At 31.2% G+C, this 24,229-nt stretch overlaps 3 protein-coding genes, 1 long non-coding RNA gene and 2 pseudogenes across 6 annotated transcripts; 4 read left to right on the top strand and 2 right to left on the bottom strand.

The window, feature by feature from the left end:
* Window positions 1-3,966: 3,966 nt before the first annotated feature.
* On the top strand, window positions 3,967-7,460 carry LOC105780259 (bifunctional riboflavin biosynthesis protein RIBA 1, chloroplastic). Its single transcript, XM_012604480.2, has 8 exons — window positions 3,967-4,149; window positions 4,663-4,847; window positions 4,923-5,038; window positions 5,124-5,345; window positions 5,541-5,863; window positions 5,977-6,106; window positions 6,379-6,675; window positions 6,940-7,460. Exons 1-8 carry the CDS (start codon window positions 4,094-4,096, stop codon window positions 7,198-7,200), a joined length of 1,590 nt encoding a protein of 529 aa, XP_012459934.1. The 5' UTR covers window positions 3,967-4,093; the 3' UTR covers window positions 7,201-7,460.
* A 3,273-nt stretch (window positions 7,461-10,733) lies between these two features.
* LOC105780477 (E3 ubiquitin-protein ligase RING1) lies at window positions 10,734-12,980 on the top strand. 2 transcript variants are annotated; one of them, XM_012604843.2, is made up of 2 exons: window positions 10,734-12,066; window positions 12,617-12,847. In XM_012604843.2, exon 1 carries the CDS (start codon window positions 10,926-10,928, stop codon window positions 12,024-12,026), a length of 1,101 nt encoding a protein of 366 aa, XP_012460297.1. In that variant the 5' UTR covers window positions 10,734-10,925; the 3' UTR covers window positions 12,027-12,066; window positions 12,617-12,847. The 2 variants fall into 2 exon arrangements, with proteins under 2 accessions (XP_012460297.1, XP_052485081.1); XM_052629121.1 differs by having other exon boundaries at window positions 10,735-12,066; window positions 12,632-12,980.
* Window positions 12,981-13,514: 534 nt separating this feature from the next.
* On the top strand, window positions 13,515-15,621 carry LOC105780052 (purine permease 3). 2 transcript variants are annotated; one of them, XM_012604148.2, is made up of 3 exons: window positions 13,515-13,793; window positions 14,295-15,002; window positions 15,086-15,621. In XM_012604148.2, exons 2-3 carry the CDS (start codon window positions 14,295-14,297, stop codon window positions 15,413-15,415), a joined length of 1,038 nt encoding a protein of 345 aa, XP_012459602.1. In that variant the 5' UTR covers window positions 13,515-13,793; the 3' UTR covers window positions 15,416-15,621. The 2 variants fall into 2 exon arrangements, with proteins under 2 accessions (XP_012459602.1, XP_012459603.1); XM_012604149.2 differs by lacking the exon at window positions 13,515-13,793 and adding an exon at window positions 13,799-13,947.
* A 283-nt stretch (window positions 15,622-15,904) lies between these two features.
* LOC105779123 (protein PELPK1-like) lies at window positions 15,905-16,791 on the bottom strand (annotated as a pseudogene).
* A 1,637-nt stretch (window positions 16,792-18,428) lies between these two features.
* On the bottom strand, window positions 18,429-19,528 carry LOC105779124 (protein PELPK1-like; annotated as a pseudogene).
* Window positions 19,529-21,986: 2,458 nt separating this feature from the next.
* On the top strand, window positions 21,987-23,371 carry LOC128040650 (uncharacterized). The gene is made up of 3 exons (XR_008195454.1): window positions 21,987-22,038; window positions 22,506-22,591; window positions 23,241-23,371. It is a non-coding gene; the product is annotated as an uncharacterized LOC128040650 (long non-coding RNA).
* Window positions 23,372-24,229: the final 858 nt, after the last annotated feature.

The following is a 24,229-nucleotide window of genomic DNA, read 5'->3' as shown; positions in this document are numbered from 1 at the left end:
GTCATATTATTTAAGAGTATTTTAGTCTTTTATTTTAACAAAAGCCGTACTCACAACTAAGAAACAAATTTAAATTAATTCTATTACTAAATCTATTTAAATAATTAAAGCAAATTAAACTTTTAGTAATTTATTCCAAGATGTAATTGGAAGTCATTAAAATTTTAATCTATCCCTATTTAAAATAGGTGTTTAATAGGCTATAATAATATCTAGATTATATTCAAGAAAATTTATTATAAAATTTTAAGCTCTTGTTGGAGAAATAAAATATTGTATTTGCTTCACATTTGCGACAGAGGCGCTAGCGATGGTGCACAGGCTATAGTTTGCTATTATCTAAGGCTTTTGATATCAGTTATTTCAAAGCTAAACTCGTAGAAAACTAACTTATCGGAAATAAACTTGTTTACTTGAGATGCGAAGACTCTCGGAAAGCTTCATTTCTTGTTGATTTGCATTCATCGCCAGAACTGGTAACCAAACTGCACATGCAATGACATCGGAGGAGATGCTTAGACAAGGGGAGGCTTTCTGGGCAGAAGATGTAATGTCACCGGCCTTGAATCGTGTTGCGACCAGTCGTCGATGTATGGACCCACCTTGATGATCAGTTATGTATGCGAAGTTTTTGTGGAATCATCTTTAATATGTTTTCCCCGTTTATTTTCTGGTTTTCTTCAACATTTTATGATGCATGACAAGGAGATTGGCACCGATTAAGCTCAAGAGAGGGGATGACCGGTTCATTTCTCTACAATTTTCTTTCTGTTATTCAATGCTATTTTATTTTTCGATCTTTTCAGATTCTGTTTTCAAGAACTCTAAATTTATTTTGTACCCATCTCTTTTCCTTAATAAATTCAATTGACTGCTATTATTAAAAAATACATAAATTAAAACAATACTAACGTAAGCCTATGAGATTAGCTTGTACTCAAATATATAATAAAAATAACAACTAAATTGCATAAGTCAATTAAAATATCTATCATACCTTCTTATCAAATTAGTGTTACGGTTGATATCGATTGCCACAAATACCTTATATTAAGGGTGGGTTTAGATGGGTAATAGGGTTTAGGGTGCGGTGCATTTAACTTATTTTTATCTCGTGTTATAATATCGCTACAATATTTAATCTCACAATCACCGCTGTTTTTACATTAACCACAAGTAAACGTACTGCCCATCCAAACTCATTTACACCATATCAATGATCTAACACCCAAAATTATGGATGATTGACAAGAAATTGTCTCTTCACTTTAAATGGTGGTGCATAGTAGACCTGTCCATGGGCCGGGTAAAAATATAGGCCCGAAATATGGGCTTGGGCAAAAAAACAAGTCCCGGTTAAAAAACGGGTCGAGCCACGGGCACCACTTTTTTGGCCCGGCCCGGCCTGAATATAATAAATATATATATTTTTTGTTTTTTTTAATTTTAAAATACTTTTAAAATATTTTTATTTTTATTTTTTATTTTTAAAATAATTTTTTAATGTTTATTAAAAAATGGGCCTGGCCGGGCCGGGCCGGGCTCGGGCTTATGATATTTTCCCGAGCCGGGCCTAGGCAAAATTTTAGGCCCATATTTCGGGCCTATGAGGCGGGCCAAAAATTTTTCCGGGCCCGACCCGGCCCATGAACAGGTCTAGTGCATAGTATGACTCCTGTGGTACATCTTATTCTAATTATGGATGATTGATAAGAAATTGACCCTTCACTTTTAAATAGTGGTGCATAGTGCGACTCTTGTAGCGTATATGATTTGATTCATAACCCTTTCGAGCATGCACAATTTATAGGCTGGTTGAGATGCTTCGCCATTTCATACGTACAATATTTGTGATTTAAGGTTTTTACAATCGTGTTCATAAAGTGTTTAAAATAATAATAAAAATTATTATTATGTTGATAACGTGTTATTAAATAAAAGACTGGAAAAAATATAAGAGCAAAAGAAAACGTATTTTTATCGATCAATAAGCATGTTTAGAATGCTTCTTCAAAATTTATATTTATAGACACAACAAGTATAAATGAAATGAAGCTCTACTTCTAATGAGTATTAGAGTCCTGAAATATATCAAACTTATCTTGATCTTTATGGGCATCCACCTATAATGTGATTGTTCAAAAAATTATGTAATGTTATTATATTTGTGAAGATATTATTATTCGGCTAAATGCTCAAATTGAAACACAACCTTTCGAATTACTCACACGTGGGCCAAATATTTTAAAATGATCATATAAATACCTTTTTTTTTATGAAATTACGTAAATAAGTACTTTTCAAATGTCGAAAGTCGGTTTGAGAATATGTTTTATTTTTTCTCTTCTTTTAAATAATATGAGATTCTATTGTCGCGTATCCTATTCTATCCACATTAGCATTTACCCAATTTTTACTGTAAACTTGATCAAATTGTGTAAAAAGTCTTTATTTGAACATTTTCATAAAAGTTTGGTTTTAATATGATCATTTTGAAGGGTTTGATCTTTATGTGATTAAACCTCAAAAATTTGGATCATAATTAATAAGAGATTTGACCTCGTGCGAGTAATTCTATTACGTAATAATAACTTAGATTGATATGATAGAGATATCAAATTGATCCAAAAATTCACATACATGATAAGTACAAATATCTTATTAATTTTACTGTTGAATTGTTAAAATTTAATTATATAAAAATAAAAAATATAAAACCAATTAAATTTCATACAAGTGGATCTCCTATTCTTATATCACATAAAGATTATCATTCATCTAAATTCCTAAATATAGAAAATGTCTTTTCATAATATTTTATTTAATTTAAATATAAAAAATTCACTCAAAATTTCTAATAAAACATTTCTTAAGGAAACATTGGGTTTTTTACAGGAATAATATAAAATAAATAAATAATTACCAGAACGGGACATGTAAGAAATTATTTATGAAAATGAGTATTTTTAGTCATTTCCGCTCACATTTTCCTCAATCATTAGACCATCATTAGTATTTAAACTTTTTTATTGGTGCCGCCCACTTTTTCCCAATCATTAGATCATCATTAGTGACACTAATATATATTTTTTGAAAATATTAATATTTTCACAAGTATATACCATGGAAGAAAAAAAATTTAAGTGAGTGTCGCGGATCTGTCCGCGACACTTCTGTCACAAAAACAAAGATTTGAAGTAAAAAAAAATCATTAAAAAAAAAGAAACCTGTCTCTTAGCAAATCTTTTAAAGCAGTAGGGGGACCATTATCCCCACTTATCCATTCTACAGTCAAATTGAAAGAGAAGTAACTATCAAAAATCAACTGTATCATGTCAAAAAAAGAAAGAAAAGTAAATTAGGGGTAAAGCCAAAATTATTTTAGGGCTAAAATTAAATTATAATTTTATGATAGTAAAATATAATTTTATTATTTTAATAATTTATATCTTTTTATTTTTAAAAGATTAAATTAAAATTTTATATTTTAAGTGGGTTAAAGTGTAAATTTACTTTTATTAACTTAAAATTTTAAAAATTTTAAAAGGTCTAAATGAAAAATTTTCATTTTAAAAGGACTCACTTGAAATAATTGATAGTGTCTAAAGTTTTCATGACAACATTTTTTTAATTCAAAAGGTTTTTCTTTTATTTTTTATTGTATATATTTATAAAATATACATTGATGTCGTTTGACACAATCACGCCACAATAAATTTTCTTTTAAATATTATTGATAATTTAATGATCCAGGGAAAGTGAAGAGAATTTTCATAAATAATATTTTACCAGTTCTATTTTGATAATTATTTATTTATTTTATATCATTTCTGTAAAAAAACCGGAAAATTTGTTTTTAACATATTTCCTCCAATATTTTATTAACTAAAAATGTGAAAAATGAAATAAATAAATAAATAAAGTCCTACCAGACCGAAGTGCTGTTGGTAGCTCACCCGCGGGTGATATATAAATCTCATCCGTCGTCATCTCCACTATCCTTTCAATTCGCTTCCTCTGCCTTTTTCAAATTTACAATTGCAACATCAAATTCCCACATATTAGGAATTTCCAGCGTCTTCTCTGACTGTTCATGGCTTCTTGGAACGTTTCTTCTCCTTCTTCAACTGCATCACTTTCTCGTCCTCGGTAACCTTTTTCTTCTCTTTTTCTTTAATGGGATCCTTTCGTTTAACTGAATTTTCGTTTGGGTTTTCTTTGTTTTTCGCTTTTCGTGTACAATTCGATTTTCCTTCATGACTTTCTAACTTCTAATGTATATAGTTTTAACGATCAATGGTTCCATTTCGACCTTATATAAACGCTGTGGTTTACTTAAGATTCAGTGACCCAAAGTTACGCCTTGGCTGGTAAGCAATATGGCGGTTTTATTTAAATGAATTTTAAAAAAAATTTCGAATCATGAAATCTGGTTTGTGTTTGGTTGAATAGAAAAAGCTAGAATTAGATGCAAATGCTATATAGGCTTGTTTCTTTCTGTTTCTATTTTCACATTTGATTAATTTCATAAGCAAATTATCAAAACATTACACATAATTTTTATATATATTTAAGGGTTTTGTTTATTGTCAAATTAAATGCTAGGAAATGGGAGGTTTTTTTATTACACAGTACCGTTTGATTGTATGAATTTCTGCGTAGGGCATCAAAAAGCTTCCAATCCTTTAATGGACTACACAGAACAAATCTAGTCTTCGCTAATGGCTACGCATCCGGTTTAGCCTTTGTGCGTTTCGGTGGTAGATTGTCGTCCGTTATTAAAAGTGTTGGCAAAACTAGAGCTGCGGTTCAATCGGGAGAAGGCGAAAATGTTGTCTCCACAAATGGTAATCTCTTTAGTTATAAATCAGTTAGGATTGAAGCATAACAAGATGATATAATGTTTCAAAATGTTGCTGCAGATGCCGTTTCTATAAGTAACGGTTTTCCTGTTGATAACGATGAATTCAATTTGGACCGCGCGACTGAAGGTTTTGCTTCCATTCCTGAGGCAATCGAGGATATTCGCCAAGGGAAGGTTAGTTTTTTTTCTCTGTAGGATGCTTTTTTTGTTCCATTGAGCTCTAGTTTAACTTTTAGTAACCAGAAATTAACTTTTACAGATGGTAGTGGTTGTAGACGATGAGGATAGAGAAAACGAAGGAGATCTTATAATGGCAGCACAGTTGGTGACACCTGAAGCTATGGCATTTATCGTGAAGCATGGAACCGGGATAGTTTGTGTGAGCATGAAAGAGGAGGATCTAGAGAGGTTGAATCTTCCTTTAATGGTGAACCAAAGGGAAAATGAAGAGAAACTCTGTACTGCATTCACGGTTACAGTGGTATGTTGTTTTGTCTGATATTCATAAACCTGATACAATGGATTATTTTGAAAAAAAGGTTTGTATTTATGATGTTGATAAGCTTAAAATATGAATTTTGGAGAAATATTTTATGATAGTTTGAACAAAGTATGATTAGGGGTCAAAATTTCCGATGATTCTCTGCTTTTGTGTTGAATGAAAACTGATTTGCAGGATGCAAAACATGGCACTACAACTGGTGTGTCAGCACATGATAGAGCAACGACGATATTGGCCCTAGCTTCTAAAGATTCCAAACCCGAGGATTTCAACCGCCCAGGTCACATTTTCCCACTGAAGTACAGAGAAGGTGGTGTTCTAAAAAGAGCTGGTCATACCGAAGCTTCAGTTGATCTTGCAATGCTAGCCGGACTGGACCCTGTTGCGATTCTCTGTGAGATCGTAGATGATGATGGATCCATGGCTCGATTGCCAAAGCTTCGTCAATTTGCTGAACAGGAGAGCTTGAAAATTGTATCCATTGCTGATTTAATTAGGTAAACTAATGACTATCATATGCAGAGAGATTTGCTTTCGACTTATTTTTCATGGATCCTGTGGTTAAGTTACCTCGATGAAGTAAACTAGTAACGCTGCTTATGATCGACAGGTATCGGAGAAAGAGGGATAAATTAGTCGATCATGCCGGTGCTGCACTGATACCGACAATGTGGGGGCCATTCACGGCTTGTTGTTACAGGTCACAAATAGATGGGATTGAGCATATTGCAATGGTTAAGGTGAAGATAAGTCAGAATTCTTATTGCTAGTTTCAGTTTCTTATGTATCTGATTTACCGTAATATTCATTACGAATTCTCTCTTTCTTTATGTATTTGTATTGTGGTTAATTAAATTGGAAATGTTTTGATTTATTTTAAGGACACTTCTATTGTTTTTCCATAAATATCGAGGGTTGTGCCGTTCCGTATATTTCATTTGGACTAATTTTATTGGATTAAAAGCATTTATGATGAAGAAAATGGTATGATTCTTTTCTACGGTTCAAACAGGGTGAGATCGGAGATGGACAAGATATTCTCGTGAGGGTTCACTCTGAATGCCTCACAGGAGATATATTTGGATCAGCTAGATGTGACTGTGGGAATCAGCTTAGTCTTGCAATGAGGCAGATTGAGGAGGCTGGTCGGGGCGTTTTAGTATACCTGCGGGGACATGAAGGCAGGGGCATTGGTTTAGGCCACAAGCTTCGTGCCTATACTCTGCAGGATGCTGGTCGTGATACAGTAGAAGCAAATGTTGAGCTTGGGTTGCCTGTTGATTCTAGAGAATACGGCATTGGTGCACAGGTATTCCTCTCGAAACATTGCTAAATTAATTCATAATTCAGTTACATTCCGAAGATTCATTTGTTGGTACATTGGTAATAATTTTCCAATCCGAATAGCTCCCTCTTCCCCTTTCTCTTGAAATACCCATATCTTACATTCGTGTAAAGGATCGCGGCTTGCTTAAAGGCTTTAGCTTTCACCGAATGGCTGGTTCATCTTTGTGTTTTCTTTGTACTTTACAACGAAGTTTGTCTAACTCTAACCTTCGGTTCTTTCTTTCAGATACTTAGGGATCTGGGTGTGCGAACAATGAAGCTTATGACGAACAATCCTGCTAAATACAGTGGACTTAAGGGTTACGGATTAGCAATTGCAGGTCGGGTTCCACTACTATCACCTATTACAAAGGACAACAAGCGGTACTTGGCGACCAAACGAGATAAAATGGGCCATGTGTACGACTTCACTAGCAGAATGAATAGTGTTATCATTGGCGGCAATGGTAACACAACTTCGGCAGTGGATGCTGTGTCTGAATCTTAGGATCCAGTCACTTCCGACTTGGCTTTCAATGCTGGTAACATTCCGACATGATCACCTTATTACATGATAATAGTATGAATAGGACATGATGTGTGAAATTGGTTAAAAATGCAAAGATTTATGCTTAACATTTAATGTTAAAATTTATGCAATTTCTTATTTAATATTGGGGATGAACCACCTATTCCTTTTTCTTTTTCATATAATGTAAATTAAGGCATATAAATAAATAAAGCCTGATCAGTTGTTAAGCTTTTGAATCATGTTCCAAATTCAATTTTATATAAATAAATAAAGTCTTTTGGTATATAGCGATCATTTTGTAGTTTTTGAAGTTAAATAATTAAAATACGGACTTACTTATAATATAGCGACCTTGGATATAGTTTATCTTTAATATTACTATTATAGCACAACTAGATTACTAATAATATAGCAACCTTGAAAGTAGTTTACTTTTAATATTATTATTATAACACAACTAGATTAATATTTGAAATATATCTAGAGGCATAATTGTGAGTACTGAAGTAGAGTTGTACATAAACAAAACGATAAATGAACAGTTCAGTTTTTATTATTTACGAAGCTAAATAAAAGAGTATAAACAAAATTTTGAGACTCGTTTATTAAACTAATGAATACATACAAAGCTAGTTTATTAAACTAGCTTATGTTTGTTTAAAAATCATTTAAAGCTCATTTATTATTTAATTATTATTATAATTTGTGTACTTATTTTATTTATTTATTTACATCTGATTATTTTATATCTAAAAGTATATAATTATTTATTTATTTTTGTTTGTTTGTTTATTATTTAAGAACATTGTGAACATATTTAATTATATATTTATGAATGCGTTAGTGAGCATGTTTGTTTAGTGTTTCATTTAATATTCATAAACGACCATCATGAACACAACTTTAAATAAATGAATACGAAATTAAACAAATCTTAAATAAGCAAAAGAATATAAATATAAATCCATTAACTCAAACTCGATTATGGTAAAAGTATCATGGAATCTCCTGTACTATGAGCCAAATTGTATTTTATCTTTTTATTCAAAAATAAGCAAATTGGTCCTTTCTACTAAAATAATTTTGTTGTTAATATTAAATTTTATTAAATTTTACTATTCAATTTTAATTTAAAATAAATTAAAAACAAAATTTTATAAAAATAATTTTATATTTTACTTTAATATTTAACAACAATAAGTTAATCAATATACTATTAAAATTTAAATAGATGTGGTTGTTTTTAAAAATAATTTTAATTTTTTCTTTTATGATATATGTATTTCTATTTTTCAAGTTTTTATTTCATTAAATAGAAATTTTAATTTAATGTATTAATTTTAACATTTATAAGTTAAAATATTGTTAACTATTAAAGTAAAATATTTGAAAGAACTTTTCTTATTAAATTATGTTTTCAAATAATCAAAATTAATATTGAGTGTCAAAATTTAATAAAATTTAATTATATAGAGTTGAATGGTAAATTTTATCATATTTTTGAAATATAATAACAAATTTTAATCTTCACCTATACTTTAACCCATTATCTAAAAACACATTTAATTAAAATTTTCTTGTTATGATTTTTTAAAAAATTAGTTGCTTTGATATATTAGTCTCATTTTGCTATAAAATTATGAAAATTTATAAATTAGTAATAATTGATTTTTTATTCAAACAATTGAACTTAATTATGAAAGTTTATTTATACTACTTAGCAATTACAATTTTGATAGGGTTTTATTATAAGAGAGAAGTAAAAATTAAAATTTTAATAAAAGTTACAAGTTCATCACTAAACTATTGGTAAGTTTGCACGTATATACTTTTGGTCACTCAATTATTGTACTATTATTCTCTAATTTGATAGTCTAAACAATATCAACAACTCAAACCCCAGACCTAGCAAAGCTACTATCGCAACCCTAAAATTTTTTAATAATTCAGTGAACGTCTTGTAATTTTTTTTTAAAAAATTGAATGATTGAAGTGTAAATTTACTAATCGTTCAGTGATATTAGGTGTAGTTTGCCCTATAATGATCTAGTGGCCATCTTCTAATTTTCGAATAATTTAGTGTCCAATTTGTAACTTTTAAAAATTAAATGAACAAACTATAAACTTACTTTATATATTAAAACTTGGGATGTAATCTAAATACTAACAAAGTTTGAATAGAATTACCGTCACAAGAAATTTATTATCTTTTGCAAGGGAAAAATAGATTTAATCAAATTTATAACTTATTTATATAAAAATAAATTAAAAGATAACTTATTTATATAAAAATAAATTAAAAGATGCATCTAATTGAGTTCTTAAACGTTAGAATTCTCATCAATTAAGCCTTTGACTGTTAACTTTATAATATTTTTGTAATTTTTTAATAATTTTCTAAATCTCTATAATTCTTTATAATTTTAAAATTTTATAACATTTAGAAAATTGCGTGACACAAATTAGAATGGTATAAAAATAACTTTAAAAAACGATAATTGTTTCAATTTAATGGTTAGCCGTTAACATTAACAATCAAAAGGCTTGCTCAATGATATTTTTGAAGGGTTTAATTAATCTTTTTGAAAAAGGTTTAGGAGCTCCCCGAATGCTGAAGCCGCCTCCTCTTCCTCCTCATCACTATTAGAGATAAATATCAAAATTATATATGAACTTTAATTTAATGTACGGTATTATACATAAAATTTAATTCTGTACTATTTTATATATGAAATTTTAACTTGTAATTGTACCAAATCAGAGTTCATATATCAAATTGTACATTAGATCAAAATTAATGTATAATTTTGATATTTACCCCTTATTTTTATTCAATTTTTTTAAAAAAAATTATATGAAATTAAGTCAACCCTAAGACAGATCTTGACCCACTAAACATTGACATTAATTACCCATTTATTTTCACACCAAATCTATTAGCTGAATTAATTAATTTATATGCTTCGCCAGCTGGGTTTTTAACCCTTTTTGGGGGGGCAAACTTGCTAATTTCAATATCTTGGGGGACCGATTTGATTTCTTCCCCATTTTTAGTTTCAAATTGCAAACCAAAGTTGATAAAAAGGCCAAATTTAAAACATATTCAAACTATGCTTAAAAGGCAAAAAACTCCACTGATTGCTCCTTCTTATTCTCCAAGCAAAAGCACCAAATTGCAAACCATGTGCTTTGTTCCTTTTCAAACCATTAATTGCTTTAAAGTCCCTTTTAAAAATTCCTCATAATTAAATATGGATATAATTATCTATATTTACGCTATATTTTAGATAATCATTGTAATTACGTTTACAATTGGACTTACATTTTTAAATTCAAAAAAAAAATAAAAGAACTAAATCCATGAAAATAAAATAGAAGGACTAAATTATAAATATATGAAAAGTAAAGGGAGTTGAAGCAAATTTAACCTAAATAATTCCTGTACTTAAATTCCGCATCAAGTGGTCAGTCAACCGTGTTAAGCCGCCATTATGAGAAAAAGTCAAGAATCCAAAGCAGAAAATAACATCAAACCACAAAAAAAGAAAGAGTCGTGTTTATCTTTTATTCAGACACTTCCTTCCAATCGTTTCCTTCAATTTCTTCATTTCCCCCCTTCACCTAATCCTTTTGATCTACTCTTTCCTGGGGTTTCCTTCTTTTTTGCTTTAATGTTCCATCTTTGATTTGATTCCCCCGATATGGGTTTTCGATTTCATTTCAGAAATTTGGGATATAATGATTCAAGCATTGAGGTCTTGGCAGAAAACTGTGATGATCATGATGATGGTTGTAACGACAGTTGTGCTTCACTATCCTGTTTCCAGGATGATGGTTCTATCGCTCATCATCATTCAGCGTTGCGCACCAAGTATTTGATAATAATTTTCACAGTACTTGCGTTTTCGTTTTTGATCCTCTGTTTGTACGTTTACTACGTCAGGTATTATCGACGCCGACCCGATGTTAGGAGAAGAAGATCAAATGAAACGACTGAAACCCATGATGAGTTTCTCGATGAAGATCATGGTCCGGTCGTTGATCATCATGTATGGTATATCAACACCGTTGGTTTACAACCGTCGATCATTGATTCCATTGCTGTTTTTAAGTACGTGAAAGGTGAGGGTCTTGTTGAAGGAACGGAGTGCTCTGTTTGTTTAAACGAGTTCGAAGAAGGTGAGACTTTAAGGCTGTTGCCTAAATGTAGCCATGCTTTTCACATCTCTTGTATTGATACTTGGCTTAGGTCCCATACCAATTGTCCTTTGTGCCGAGCACCTATTGTTTCAAACATGGCTGATAAAGGACCATCATCATCATCTGGGGTAAATAATGAAGTTACTGAAGGAACCCAAGTTGCAATTATAGTAGATAATGAAGAATCTGAAGGACAAACAGGAAGTGTAACAAGTGAAATGAGGCATAGACCATATGAGGAAGATGAGAGAAATACAGAGGATGAAGATGGGGTTCTTCAACCTGTAAGAAGATCAGTTTCTTTGGATTCCATGGCAGCTTCACAGATCAGCCAAGCACTTGCTAATAATGGTCTAGCAGAAGGGTCTAATGGAAGCAATTTAGATAATGAATTGGGTAAAGGGAAAGAATCAAGCTTGAGAATTGTGCCAAGGAGAGGTGCAGGGAATCAAGGTTTATTGAGACTAATGCGCAATTCGTCCATAGGAAGAAGATCTTTGCAAATTAGGCCAATTTTCATGAAGAGATCATTTTCTTGCAATGGGAAATTCTCTTTGCCAATCTCAAACCGTAGCCGGAATCCTCCTTTGAGAAGCTTTTGATTGGTGAGTCACCGCCGCCACTGCCGGTGTCTACTTTCAGGTGAGACATCTTACGATGTCTAGCAAACTCTCAACAAGATGAGGGTTTGTTTTATATAAGCCTTTTTACACCCTTAAAAGTAGAAAAATATTGTAATAAGTAATACCCAGAACCCTTTCATTAATACAGATGATGTTGAACTTTGTATCATAATATCCATATCATTCAAAGGTCTTGATTGAAGATTATCAATGGAAATGTGCCTTTTCTTATGTAGAAAATTGTTGGATTTCTTGAGTACACCATTTCTTGTTGTTTAGCATAGATTTTTCATGCTTACATATAGGAATGGTTGATCCCTTGCTTAATTATATCACAAAGGCAAAATCTTGAAGAATTGAAGGTTTTAATCTTGTCTAGGAAATGGAGTTCTTTCAATTGATTCATACAGTGTTCAACTCCAATATGTATAGTGTTCTTTTATTTTTGATGATGATTCTTCTTTGCCATTATAAAACCACTTGAATAATCAAGTGAAAAAACATATGGAGTGCATTCCATTATAAAAGGAAAAGGTGACCTAAGTTCAGAAATGACCAAGCAAAAGCAGATGTGATTTTTGCAGGGATTAGGTACCATTTTATCATTATGACCCACAATTTGTAGCCACACCACTGGATTCATAAAATGGGTGCCAAAGTCAACAGAACGTGTTGAAAACAGTGACAAAAGTAATGTGGATGGATTGTAATTGTGGGTTTAGTGAATTTTTTTTATATATAAAAGTAATGTGGATGTATTCTTTTATATAAAAGAAATTCATTCTTTTTCTTAATCATAACGAGTTCTGGTAAAGTTGATAAAGATAAGAGTTTTAGATTTGAAATTATGTATTGTTATTGTTGGGAAAGAGTTGTATTAAACAGTGATATTATTTATTTTAATAGTTTAATACAATATTAATAATTTATTTTAATTTTAAAATTTTTATTCAGATTTAATTTTTTAGGATGACGCGACGTCTCTATTTTATATAATTACCGAATCATTATTTTTAACTAAATATTAATTAAGATATGACAATTCATATGATAATTTACATGCACTTCATTTTATTTTATTTTTGAACTGTTTTATAAATTTTTAAAATATTTTACTTTTAAATATTTTTATAATTTTTATTAGGGTGATATTTATAATAAATATACGTGTAGATTGTGATGTGATGTAAAGGGTAGTTTAGTTTAGTATATAGAACGTTACAAGGCATGCAAATTATCTTGTGTCACATAGCTTCATATTGATTTGTATAATACTTAAATTATGATTACTCTTTTCAACTTAACTTTCATACTTTCCTTGATTATTTGATGTGTATAATTGGATTATTATCTTCACTAAATTAAGCTTATCAGTCTACAAATCATTCTTTTTAAACCTAAATTTTCTCCTTCAAAATTATCCTCAGTTCATTTACGGGTATTTATTGCCACTCACTGAGTTCGATGTACCTGAATCGCCACTAACGTGTCACCCTCTTTCACTATGTTTCAGATTTCAAGCAGCTAAAAGAACTACTATCTGATCATGGGTCATTTCATTTTCATGATATAAAGACCGTTTTGGTCTTCTCTTTTTCCTTTCCCAAATTTCCCCTGTTTTTCTCTGTAAAAAAAATACTGTTTTGCTCGTCATGTTCAACTAAAACATCAATTTCTTGGTGGGGTGTATTCGAATATCGCTTCAGCACCATCCATTTTGCTTTTAACTTTGTCCTCTCCCTTAAGGTTAGTGGGTTTCTTTTACAACATTCTCTCCCTCATCTTTTTTCTTGAAAGTTCATCAAGTTCAGTCATTTTAATTCCCTTAACTTTATATAAAAAAGCAGGTTTTTGGGTGTTTTTTTCGTAAGTTTAAGGTCCATAATTGACTGGGTTTAAGGTAAAATCTGCTCTTAGGCATTTCTTTGTTTGCTTGTGATTATTTGTACGTTATTAACTCTAATGAATTAGCTTAATTCCCATTTAATTTTAAGAAAATGACTGCTTAATTTATGATAATAATGCATGTTATGGGTGGTTGATTGGATTAGGTGTTCTTTTTCATGGTGGTTATACTAATTAATGGTACAAATTTGATATTGTTGTTAAAGGGTCGTAGTTTAATGATTAAAATGGTATGAAACCCTGGTTTGTTTTGTTATTCTTGCTTATGACCCTGGTTTTAAGTTGAATCCGATGAAATCGTTCTTTTTTGCATATTGTGGAACATGGAAAATTGGTTTGAAGATGGAGGAGAAGATGAGCAAAGGGCTAAAGAGAATGTTACTTCTGTTGAACTGCGCAATGTTGGGCTTAGGAAATGTTGGTGGTCCTCTTTTAATGAGGCTATATTTCTTGAAAGGTGGTAAGGGTGTGTGGATATCGAGCTGCTTAGAAACCGCCGGTTGGCCGTTTATGATGTTGCCGCTCACGGTATCATACTTGTATCGTCGACGAAAAGAGGGTCCGGGAACCAAGCTTGTCTTGATAAAAGCTCCTGTGTTGCTGGCTAGTGTTGTTCTTGGTGTTCTTACTGGGGTTGATGACTTTTTGTATGCTTACGGTGTTGCTCGCCTCCCTATATCTACCTCGGCCTTGATAATTTCGACTCAACTGGCTTTCACTGCTACGTTCGCATTTATATTGGTGAAGCCGAAGTTTACACCTTTTACGATCAACTCGGTCTTTTTGTTGACACTCGCAGCTGTTGTTCTGGCACTTCATACGAGTTCAGATCGCCCTGCGAATGAATCCAAGCTACAGTATTTCCTTGGGTTTTTCATGACACTTGCAGCTTCGGCTCTCTACGGGTTTGTGTTGCCAGCCATCGAGTTAACATACAAGAAAGCAAAGCAGACCATCACTTACTCTTTGGTTATGGAGTCACAGATGGTTATGTCATTTTCGGCTACTGTTTTCTGTTGCATTGGGATGCTCTTTCACGGAGACTTCAAGGTCATCTCTCATTCTCCATTCCCCATTCCCCTTTAGTTCTGGTATTTCAGTCCAGGTTTTAACTGAATGATTTCTTGCTTTAGGCAATTCCAAGAGAGGCAAGCGAGTATACGCTTGGACAATCAACATACTTCGTGGTGCTTGTGTTGAACGCGATCTTATGGCAGTTGTTCTTCATGGGAGCTGTGGGTGTGATTTTCTCAGCCTCATCGTTGCTGTCTGGTATACTAATTGCGACTCTGCTTCCGGTGACGGAATCTTTAGCGGTGGTGTTGTACCATGAAAAGTTCCAAGTTGAAAAAGCCATATCCCTTGTTTTATCACTTTGGGGATCTTTGAATTACTTCTATGGTGAGTTCCATGAGAATAATAAGATCAAGCAGAAGCAAGATGCAGAAACAGATGTAGCCTAAAACCATGTGCTTCATCTTATATTGCATCATATTAAACAAGTTGCCTATATATATATATATATATGTGTGTATACACATATATTCTTGTTTCATGTTTTCCTTTAAATAATGTTAACAGGCATGTCTAAGGTGCGCATATATATGTGTGTATTTATGTATATATGAAAAGTAAGCTTTGATATATATAATTATGATTTGGATGCCAATGTTACCTTCTTTGTACACAATCATTGTTACTGCTGATGTTAATTGACCAACATATTTGTCTTTCTTGTATTAGAAAATTTGTCAAAACCAAACTTTATATATAGATAATAGCAATAAAATCACTCAAACAAGCATTCATGAATTGTCTGATCCGTAAGTAAATCATCAAATGAACTCAAATATACTAATCAACACACTCCTATAAAGAAAAACGAAAAACCATATGCTTGATATGGAAGGAAAACAAAGGTAGTGTCATGAGTAAATTAGGGAAGTTCTTGTTTAGGTGTTTCGAGTTTCCAAGTTGGATAATTTAGGTAATTCTGGTTTGGGTAGCTTTGAGTTCTTCAAGTTTTGGCATGTTAGATAATTAGGTAATTCGGGAATTTTCGGCAACTCAAGAGCTTTGGGCAATTCTGGTTTTGGCACTTTGAGCACTTTAGACAATTCTGGTTTTGTTAACTCGGGAATTTTTGGTAATTCAGGTTTTGACAATTTAGGAGCTTTGGGCAATTCTGGCTTGAGCAGCTTAGGAACTTTAGGCAATTTTGACTTTGGTAACTCGAGAACTTTTGGTAATTTAGGATTTGGTAACTTGGGAGCTTTGGGCAATTTTGGCTTGGGCGCCTCAGGAACTTTGGGCAATTTTGGCTTCGGTAACTCAGGAGCTTTGGGCAATTCTGGCTTGGGCATCTCAGGAACTTTAGACAATTCTGGCTTTGGTAACTTGAGAATTTTCGGTAATTTAGGAGCTTTGGGAATCTCATGAACTTTAGGTAATTCTGGCTTTGGTAACTCTGGATCATTGACTTCTTTGGGTTTTTGCAACTCAGGCAACTTAGGCAACACAGGAAATTTAAGAAATTCAAGCTTTGGTAACTCCGAAACTTTGGGTAATTCAGGCTTTGACAACTCAAGCATTTTAGGTATTTCAGGTCTTGAGATTTCTGGCTACTCAGGCTTTGGGAGTTCAATCTTTGGGAAGGATGATATCTTAGGCAACTCCGATTTAGGAATCTTTGATACAGATGTCTCCAAAAGACGTCGGGCACCAACCAAAACCGTATTGCTGCTCATCAACGACAAAGTGATGAATAAAAACAGTAGAACAAAGAAAGGATAACGAGGGTGAGCCATGGTTAAGAAAATCATATACGAGATAACAACGAGTTCTTAAAAATGATCACTTGAAGTGTGCTTGTTTATGCAATTTGCTAATGGCCCTTTCATAGGTATTGGGAAGTGAAGAACAGAAAATTTGAAGGTGTTTGGTGAGAAATTCTACATTTTGTTAGCTCAACTTCTCACCTATTCTTTATTGAAAATTATTACATATGATATGTATGATGACACGTACTATCAATATAAATAATTAATTATAAAGTAAATTTATTAATTGAACAATCAATTAACATGCTCATATTATCAAAGCAACAAATGGTATAGCAAATTTAGTATTCAAATATTATAGCAAAATATTTTACTGGGGTTAAGGGGCAAAATAAAGAAATGAAATTGCAACAAATGTTTTCAAAATAAAGAATTTGAGTTCATACTTGGTGGGAAAGGTTGAAGTTTCGAATCTTGAAGGTTCGGATTTGAGTTTTACCATCTCCAATTATAATGTATGGGTTTTTTTCTCATTTTGTGTGTAAGTTTTGTCTGATTCTTTCTAAATTAGTCAGACTTTTATCTAGTTCTTCGTCGACGGTGGATTGCATTAGTTGAATTCTTCATTGTAATCGATGGAACATATATATATATGTGTATACTTGTGTTACACTTTTAATTTGTATTTGTCATGTATGTGTATTATCTTTATGGTAACGAATTTTTTTAAAAATAGGGTTAAGCAAAAACTATTCGAAATATTTCAATTCATATTTTCACTAAAATAGGATTGAAAGGGAAATTTTAGAATACAAATTTTTTTTAGGAAAAAATTATTAGCTTGGAAGGATCAACTAGAGATCGCCGATAGGGAAGTTGAATTGGCCTTTTGAGATGTTGTGGTGAAAGTAATAGAAAATTGTGCAACAAAGAACACAATGATTTATAGTGATTCGACCCCAATTGTCTACTCTACTACCTTAGTTTACCACAATTAAAGATTTCCCCAAATTCACTAATTTGGTAACCTTTGAAGGCAATGTTTAAACTTACAATTCTCTTAAGATTTATGCCCCAAAATCTTAAGATTGCACTCCCTTAAGGCTTCTACCCAAATCTTGAGAATTAACCCTCTCTCAAAGTGAACAAATAAGCAAACTAAGAAGTAATTCTTACAAGATTAGAATGTTTGTCAATTAAGCACTACTACAAAGAAAAACACTTGAGTTAAATGAATACAATGAAAGCTCATAAATGTTTACAAGAAAAGGTATGAAAGAATTAAACCCTTAGGCTATTTTGATTGATATTTAAGCTTTTCACATGTCTCTTATTTTGTAGGACCTTTCATTGTTAAAATCCAAAGAAAATTCTCCAAGCTTTTCAAAGCTTTCGGCCACAAATTGGTAGGTGAATTCAATCCATTTTCTTGTATTTTTTTTATAAATTTGAGGTTATGGGAGCTTGATTTAGTTAGCCCATGTACTAATTTATAAGACTGCTAAAGTTTTGAAAGTTACCATTGTTGAGAATTAGTTTAAATTGGTGTGAATTTGTTAGAAATTAAGTTTAGATTAAGAAAATGACTAAATTGTAAAGTTTAATTGTTAGTTTCGTACATTAGGGACCAAATTGAATAAAATACAAAACCATCATAAAATGTTGGTAGGGGGTAGAAAATAGAATCTGATATAGATATAATTATTTAATAAACTCGAATTATGAGAGCAAAAACCAGAGATGAGATGAGCACTCCTTCTCATTCTTTATTTTCTTTTATTCTTTTATTTATCACAATCCTTAATTACCTAAATTAATGGCCATGATTTATTCTTTATTTTGATTGAATTTTACGTAATTCAGGCTTTGGTAATTCAAGAGCTTTGGGTAATTTTGGCTTGGGCACTTCAGGAACTCTAGACAATTCAGGCATTGGTAACTTAGGAACTTTTGGTGATTCATGTTTTGGCAACTCAGGAGCTTTGGGTAATTTTGACTTGGGCACCTCAGGAACTTTAGGCAATTCAGACTTTGGTAACTCAAGAAATTTTGATAATTCGAGTTTTGGCAACTCAGGAGCTTTAGGTAATTCTGGCTTGGACACCTCATGAACTATAGGCAATTCTGGCTTTGGTAACTCAAGAACTTTTAGTAATTCAGGTTTTGGCAACTCAGGAGTTTTAGATAATTCTGGCTTTGGTAACTCAAGAGCTTTTGGTAATTCAAGTTTTGGCAACTCAGGAACTTTGGGTAATTCTAGCTTGGGCACCTTGGGAAAGTTTAGGCAATTCTTGCTTTGGTAACTGAAGAACTTTCGGTAATTCAGGTTTTAGTAGCTCAGGAGTTTTAGGTAATTCTGGTTTGGGCACCTTTGGAACTCTAGGTAATTCTTGCTTTGGTAACTCTGAAACTTTGACTTCATCAGGTTTTTGCAACTTAGGTAACTTGGGAGCTTTTGGAAATTCTGGCTTTGGAAACTTTGGCACTTTAGGCAACTCAGGTTTTGGCAACTCCGGAACTTTAGGCAATTCAGGTCTTGACAACTCTGGCATTTTAGGTATTTCAGGTTTTGAGATTTCTGGCAACTTAGGCTTTGAGAGTTCAACCTTTGGGAATGACAATATCTTAGGCAACTATGGTTTAGGAATCTTCGGCACAAATGTCTCTAAAAGACGTCGGGCACCAACCAAGACTATGTTGCTGGTCATCAATGATATAGTGATGAGTAAAACGATAGCAAAAAGAAAGGGAATCGATGGGAAGCCATGGTTAAAAAAACCAGAAGCTAGATACCAAGAAGTGCTTCAAAATGAATATTTGAGGTGTGCTTGGTTATGCAATTGCATGAGCTGATGACCCTTTTATAGGTATTGGGAAGTGAAGATTTTGTGATGAGAAATTTAGATTTTGTTAGGTCAACTTCTCACCTATTTATTACTGAAAACTATATCTGACTATGAGATATATGATGATGATTCTCAAACATATATAATTTGTTGTCACCAATTCAACTAAGTTGTCATCAACTCAACGCCTTTGGTCTTTTTTATGAGTTGAATAATCGATTAATTTGTTCATATTATCATAATAAAATTAAACAAATTGGATTTAGTCTATTTTGGATTTCTATCTTAATGGCTCTTCAATAAAACATAATAATATTTGTTAATTTTGGATACGATATAATGATAAAAACAATATAAATTAATTTAAAATATTATTTAATATATGGACGTGATAAAATTTATATAATACTTCAAATATAATCAAAATATAAAAAATTAACGATATAAATATACAAATTATAAAATAGAACATGCCACCCAGTGTGTGTGTTTTTCTTTTTGGTTTGTTGAACTACTAATTGGATTTTGCAACTGTGGTTATTTGTTTATGCTTGTTGTTACGGTGAGCGAAACTCGATTCAATTTGAAAAAATTGAAAAAAAATGAATTTTGAGTTAATCGAATTAAGTTATTCAATTTTTCTTGAGTCAACTCGAATGAGTAATTCGAGTTTCGAGTTCGAATCAAGTTGAATTTTACAATTCGAATAACAGATTGGTGTAAATACGCCTTTAGTCCTTGTCAATTTTTAAAATGAGCAATTTTGTCCCTCTCTTAACAAAAATTACAAAATCATATTTTAAAATTAAAAATATTTATAAAAATTCTAAAATTTATATCTTTTCTAAAAGAATATAAATTTTTTGAAAAATTCTAAAGAACATATAAAGAAAATTAAAATTTTAAATTTTTCTAAAATAATAATTTTGGGACCTAAATAAGTTAATTAATTATTCAAATGTATTGTATCTTCTTTTTTCTTTTTTTGCTTTGAAAACTTTATATCTTTTTAAAAGAATATAAAATTCTTTTAAAAATTCTAAAGAATATATAAAGAAAATTAAAATTTTAAAAATTTTCTAAAATAATAATTTTGGGACCTAAATAAGTTAATTAATTATTCAAATGTATTGTATCTTTTTTCTTATTTTGCTTTGAAAAAGTTTTCAGATATATATTGTTTCAAATTTATGTGCTCTAATATGGAATTAGTTATACCATAATAAGATTTTAATTTGACATGTTTAATTTTTTAAATTTAATTCAAATAATTTCACTCAATTCGACTCGACTTGAATTTCATTTCACTCAACTCAGTTCGAAAAAAAATTCAAATTGAGTTAGGATGATAAAATATGACTTGTCAACTCGATTAACTTGAATGACTTGTCAACTCGATTAACTTGAAATTTTTTCACTCAATTTGATTTAACTCAATTCAATCGAATGTTCATTCTTATTTTTTATTATTTCGTTTTTAAAAAAAAAATTCTAATGAGAGTTCTTTTAAAATCCTAATTAAGCCTAAAAACCCAACGAGTCGCACACTAAGCATAGCAATTATATTAAATGACTATAGCACTAATAATCATTATATCAAATGACTATGGCACAGATAAAATTTTGTTTGATATTCTTTGAATGTTACATGAATTAAAAAATTAAATTTCACTATTAGTATTTATATTATGTATAAGTTGCAGATTTAGGCTATATATTTTAATTTGGTTAATATTAGTATTGTACTTTTCAATTTTCAAATTTCAGTTTTATTTAAATCATAAAATTAAATTTATTAGGTCGAGTTTTGCTATTAGTCTTTTACTATGAGTAAGTTGTGGATTTAGTATTTATTTTTCAATTTGATTGTTTTAAATTAATATAATTTTAAAATTTTAAAATTTCAATAATGCCTCAAATGGTAGTCATTAAATTTATTAACAAAAATAAAGTGGTTTTTTTGTAAGTATTATGTGAAAATAGGAAACGGACATAGCATTTGTGATAGCCCGAAATAGGGCCTAATCGGAATAGTGGTTTCGTAACCACAAATCCAAGTGAAATAGTTTAATTTTATAAATTTTATTAGTTACTGATTGATTGAAATATTGTGTGAAAATATGGATAGGAAATTTTAATGCTTTAGTGCTTAATTGAATTTTAGGACTAAATTGAAAAAATGCAAAGTGTGTCTAATTAGTGATTAAATGACTTAATTGAATTATTGCATGAAATTGGAAGTGTTTATGTGGCAATTAGACCATAAATTAGTGTTATGGACACAAAAGGGTATTTCTAGAAAAATATCTAAGTAATGGGTCAAGGGCATTTTTGTCCAAATTGAATAAAAGACAAAACAAAGATGAAAACAAGTGTTCATCTTCTTAAAATCAGACGTTTGCTGCCAAAAAAAAATTCATGTCACCATAGCTAGGGTTCTTGAACTTCCTAAGCTCAATTGTAAGTGATTTCTTGCCCGCTTTTAATTATTTTCGTATTTTTATGCTTATTGAAGCTTGAATTTCATGTTTCTACTATTTAATTTAAATGAAATTAAAGTTTGAAAATTTACCCATTCATGATATAATTGTAAATTGATTAGTGATGTTAGATAATGAATGTTTGAAGTGTTAATTACAAGTTTTACTAGATGAATTTTGATGAAAATGTTGAAAAGGGCTAAATTGTGAAAGATGGTAAAGTGTGCATAAAGTTGTGATTTTGTGAAATTGAGGGCTGTTATGAGCATGAAATATGATTTAGTGAAGTTTGAAATTTAAAAATTTAGTGAATTTTATTTTTACGAGCTTAGGGACAAAAGTGGAATTTTGAAAAGTTTCGGGAAAAATGTAAATTTGCCAAAATGTTGTGTATGAATTGTATTTGAATGAAATGTTGATAAAATGTATTAAATTGTGTTAATATAGATCAAGAAAGAAGAAATAGTGGAAGTGATCGGGGAAAAGAGAAAGTTATCGACTAAATTACAAAAAATAGTCGTTTTGCATCCGAGGTAAGTTATATGTAAATAATAGTTATATTTGTATAAATTGTGAATTATATTTGATATGTGAATTAATATTGAATGTGGAAGGAAAATTGTTCATGAATTATTCAAGTAATAAAGTGTTAAGTGTAAATTCCCGGTTGAACTTAGGAATAGAATTGGATACAAGTGACATGTCACTAGAGACCAGTGTTACTGATGTTACAGTTGTTACAGTGAGTCCCGGTGTTGGGTGATCTAGCATGTGTTGCAGACACCTGACAGCTTGTGTGAGCAGGCCCGTGGACATTTCCAGTGTTATTGATCAGTGGTAGCTTCGGCTACATTTCAGTGGTAGCTTCGGCTACATATCGGTGGTAGCCGGCTACATATCGATTAATGGCACTTATGTGCTAAATCTCTACGTATCCGTGTATATTCCAACTGTTCAACGGGATTAATAATGAATTAAAGTGAATATGAAATGTTAAGTGTGAAAATGTATATGCAAGTGAATTGGTAAGATTGTGCATGTGTAAGTGATTGAAATTGCTAAGAAATGTTTTGATTAGTTATATGTTAAAAGTGTTAATTATTAAATGAGTAATTATTGTTTACATGTAACTTACTAAGCTATTTATAGCTTACACATCTCTTTCTTTCCTTTGTTTTATAGTGATTTGAACTTGATCGAATAGTGGACCGTCGGAGCTCGTATCACACTATCATAGCCATCTCGGTATTATGTGCTTTTCAAAATGTTTGAACTATGGCATGTATAGAGTCTTAATCATTTTGAGCATGTTCAAATGATATGACTAAGATTAGCTATTGAAATGGTTAGTAAAGATTATGTTTTGGTATTATGTATGTGTAAATGGTAACTAATTCAAAGAAGCAGTTTCTTTGACAGCAGCAGTGACGTGAATGTAAAAATTCACCATAAATAGTAGAAATGGAATTAGAGAGTGAATTATATATGGAATTAAAGCTTATCAAGTCTATTTTTATATGAAGGAAACGATGTAGGAAAAGGAATTCTGTATTTTGAGATATTTGAATTTTAGTGAGACAGGGTCAGAATGGTTTTTGAAGTCCCCTGTTCTGACTTTATAAAATCATTATGAATTGTACAGAAAGAATTATGGGTCATAATTTATATGTGTAGATTTCTTAGTGAGTCTATTTTCAAAATAAAAAAACGATAACCTTATATGTATTCTGTACAAAGAGATAATTGATTTTTAGTGCCGAGAGGTCAGATCTGTCGAGCTGTGAAACAGGGGATACTTTAATGAATAAACTGTACTAATTGGCCAAGTCAAAAATTCTGAAAATTTTATGGTAAGTAGTAATATGAGTCTAGTTTCAGGGAAAATTTACGGATTTAAATTTTGAGTTCTGTAACTCGAGTTATAATTAAATTAGTGAAAGTCACGCAGGTAGACAGTTTTGTTGTGAACAGTGAATTTAATTTTAAAAGCAATTTTTTTATGCTCCGAATTGGTAAGTTAAATTGGATAACATCTCGTACTAGATTCCGGTGACGGTCTCGGGTAAGGGGTGTTACATTTAGTGGTATCAGAGCTACGGTTTAGTCGATTCTCGGACTAACGTAGCGAGTGTAATAGACTATCTATACATGCCATAATTGAATAATGATAG

Source organism: Gossypium raimondii, chromosome 4 (genome assembly GCF_025698545.1).
Source record: "Gossypium raimondii isolate GPD5lz chromosome 4, ASM2569854v1, whole genome shotgun sequence".
NCBI lineage: Eukaryota > Viridiplantae > Streptophyta > Magnoliopsida > Malvales > Malvaceae > Gossypium > Gossypium raimondii.
Note: the sequence above shows the minus strand (reverse complement) of the source record. Positions and strands in the feature narration are given on the sequence as shown.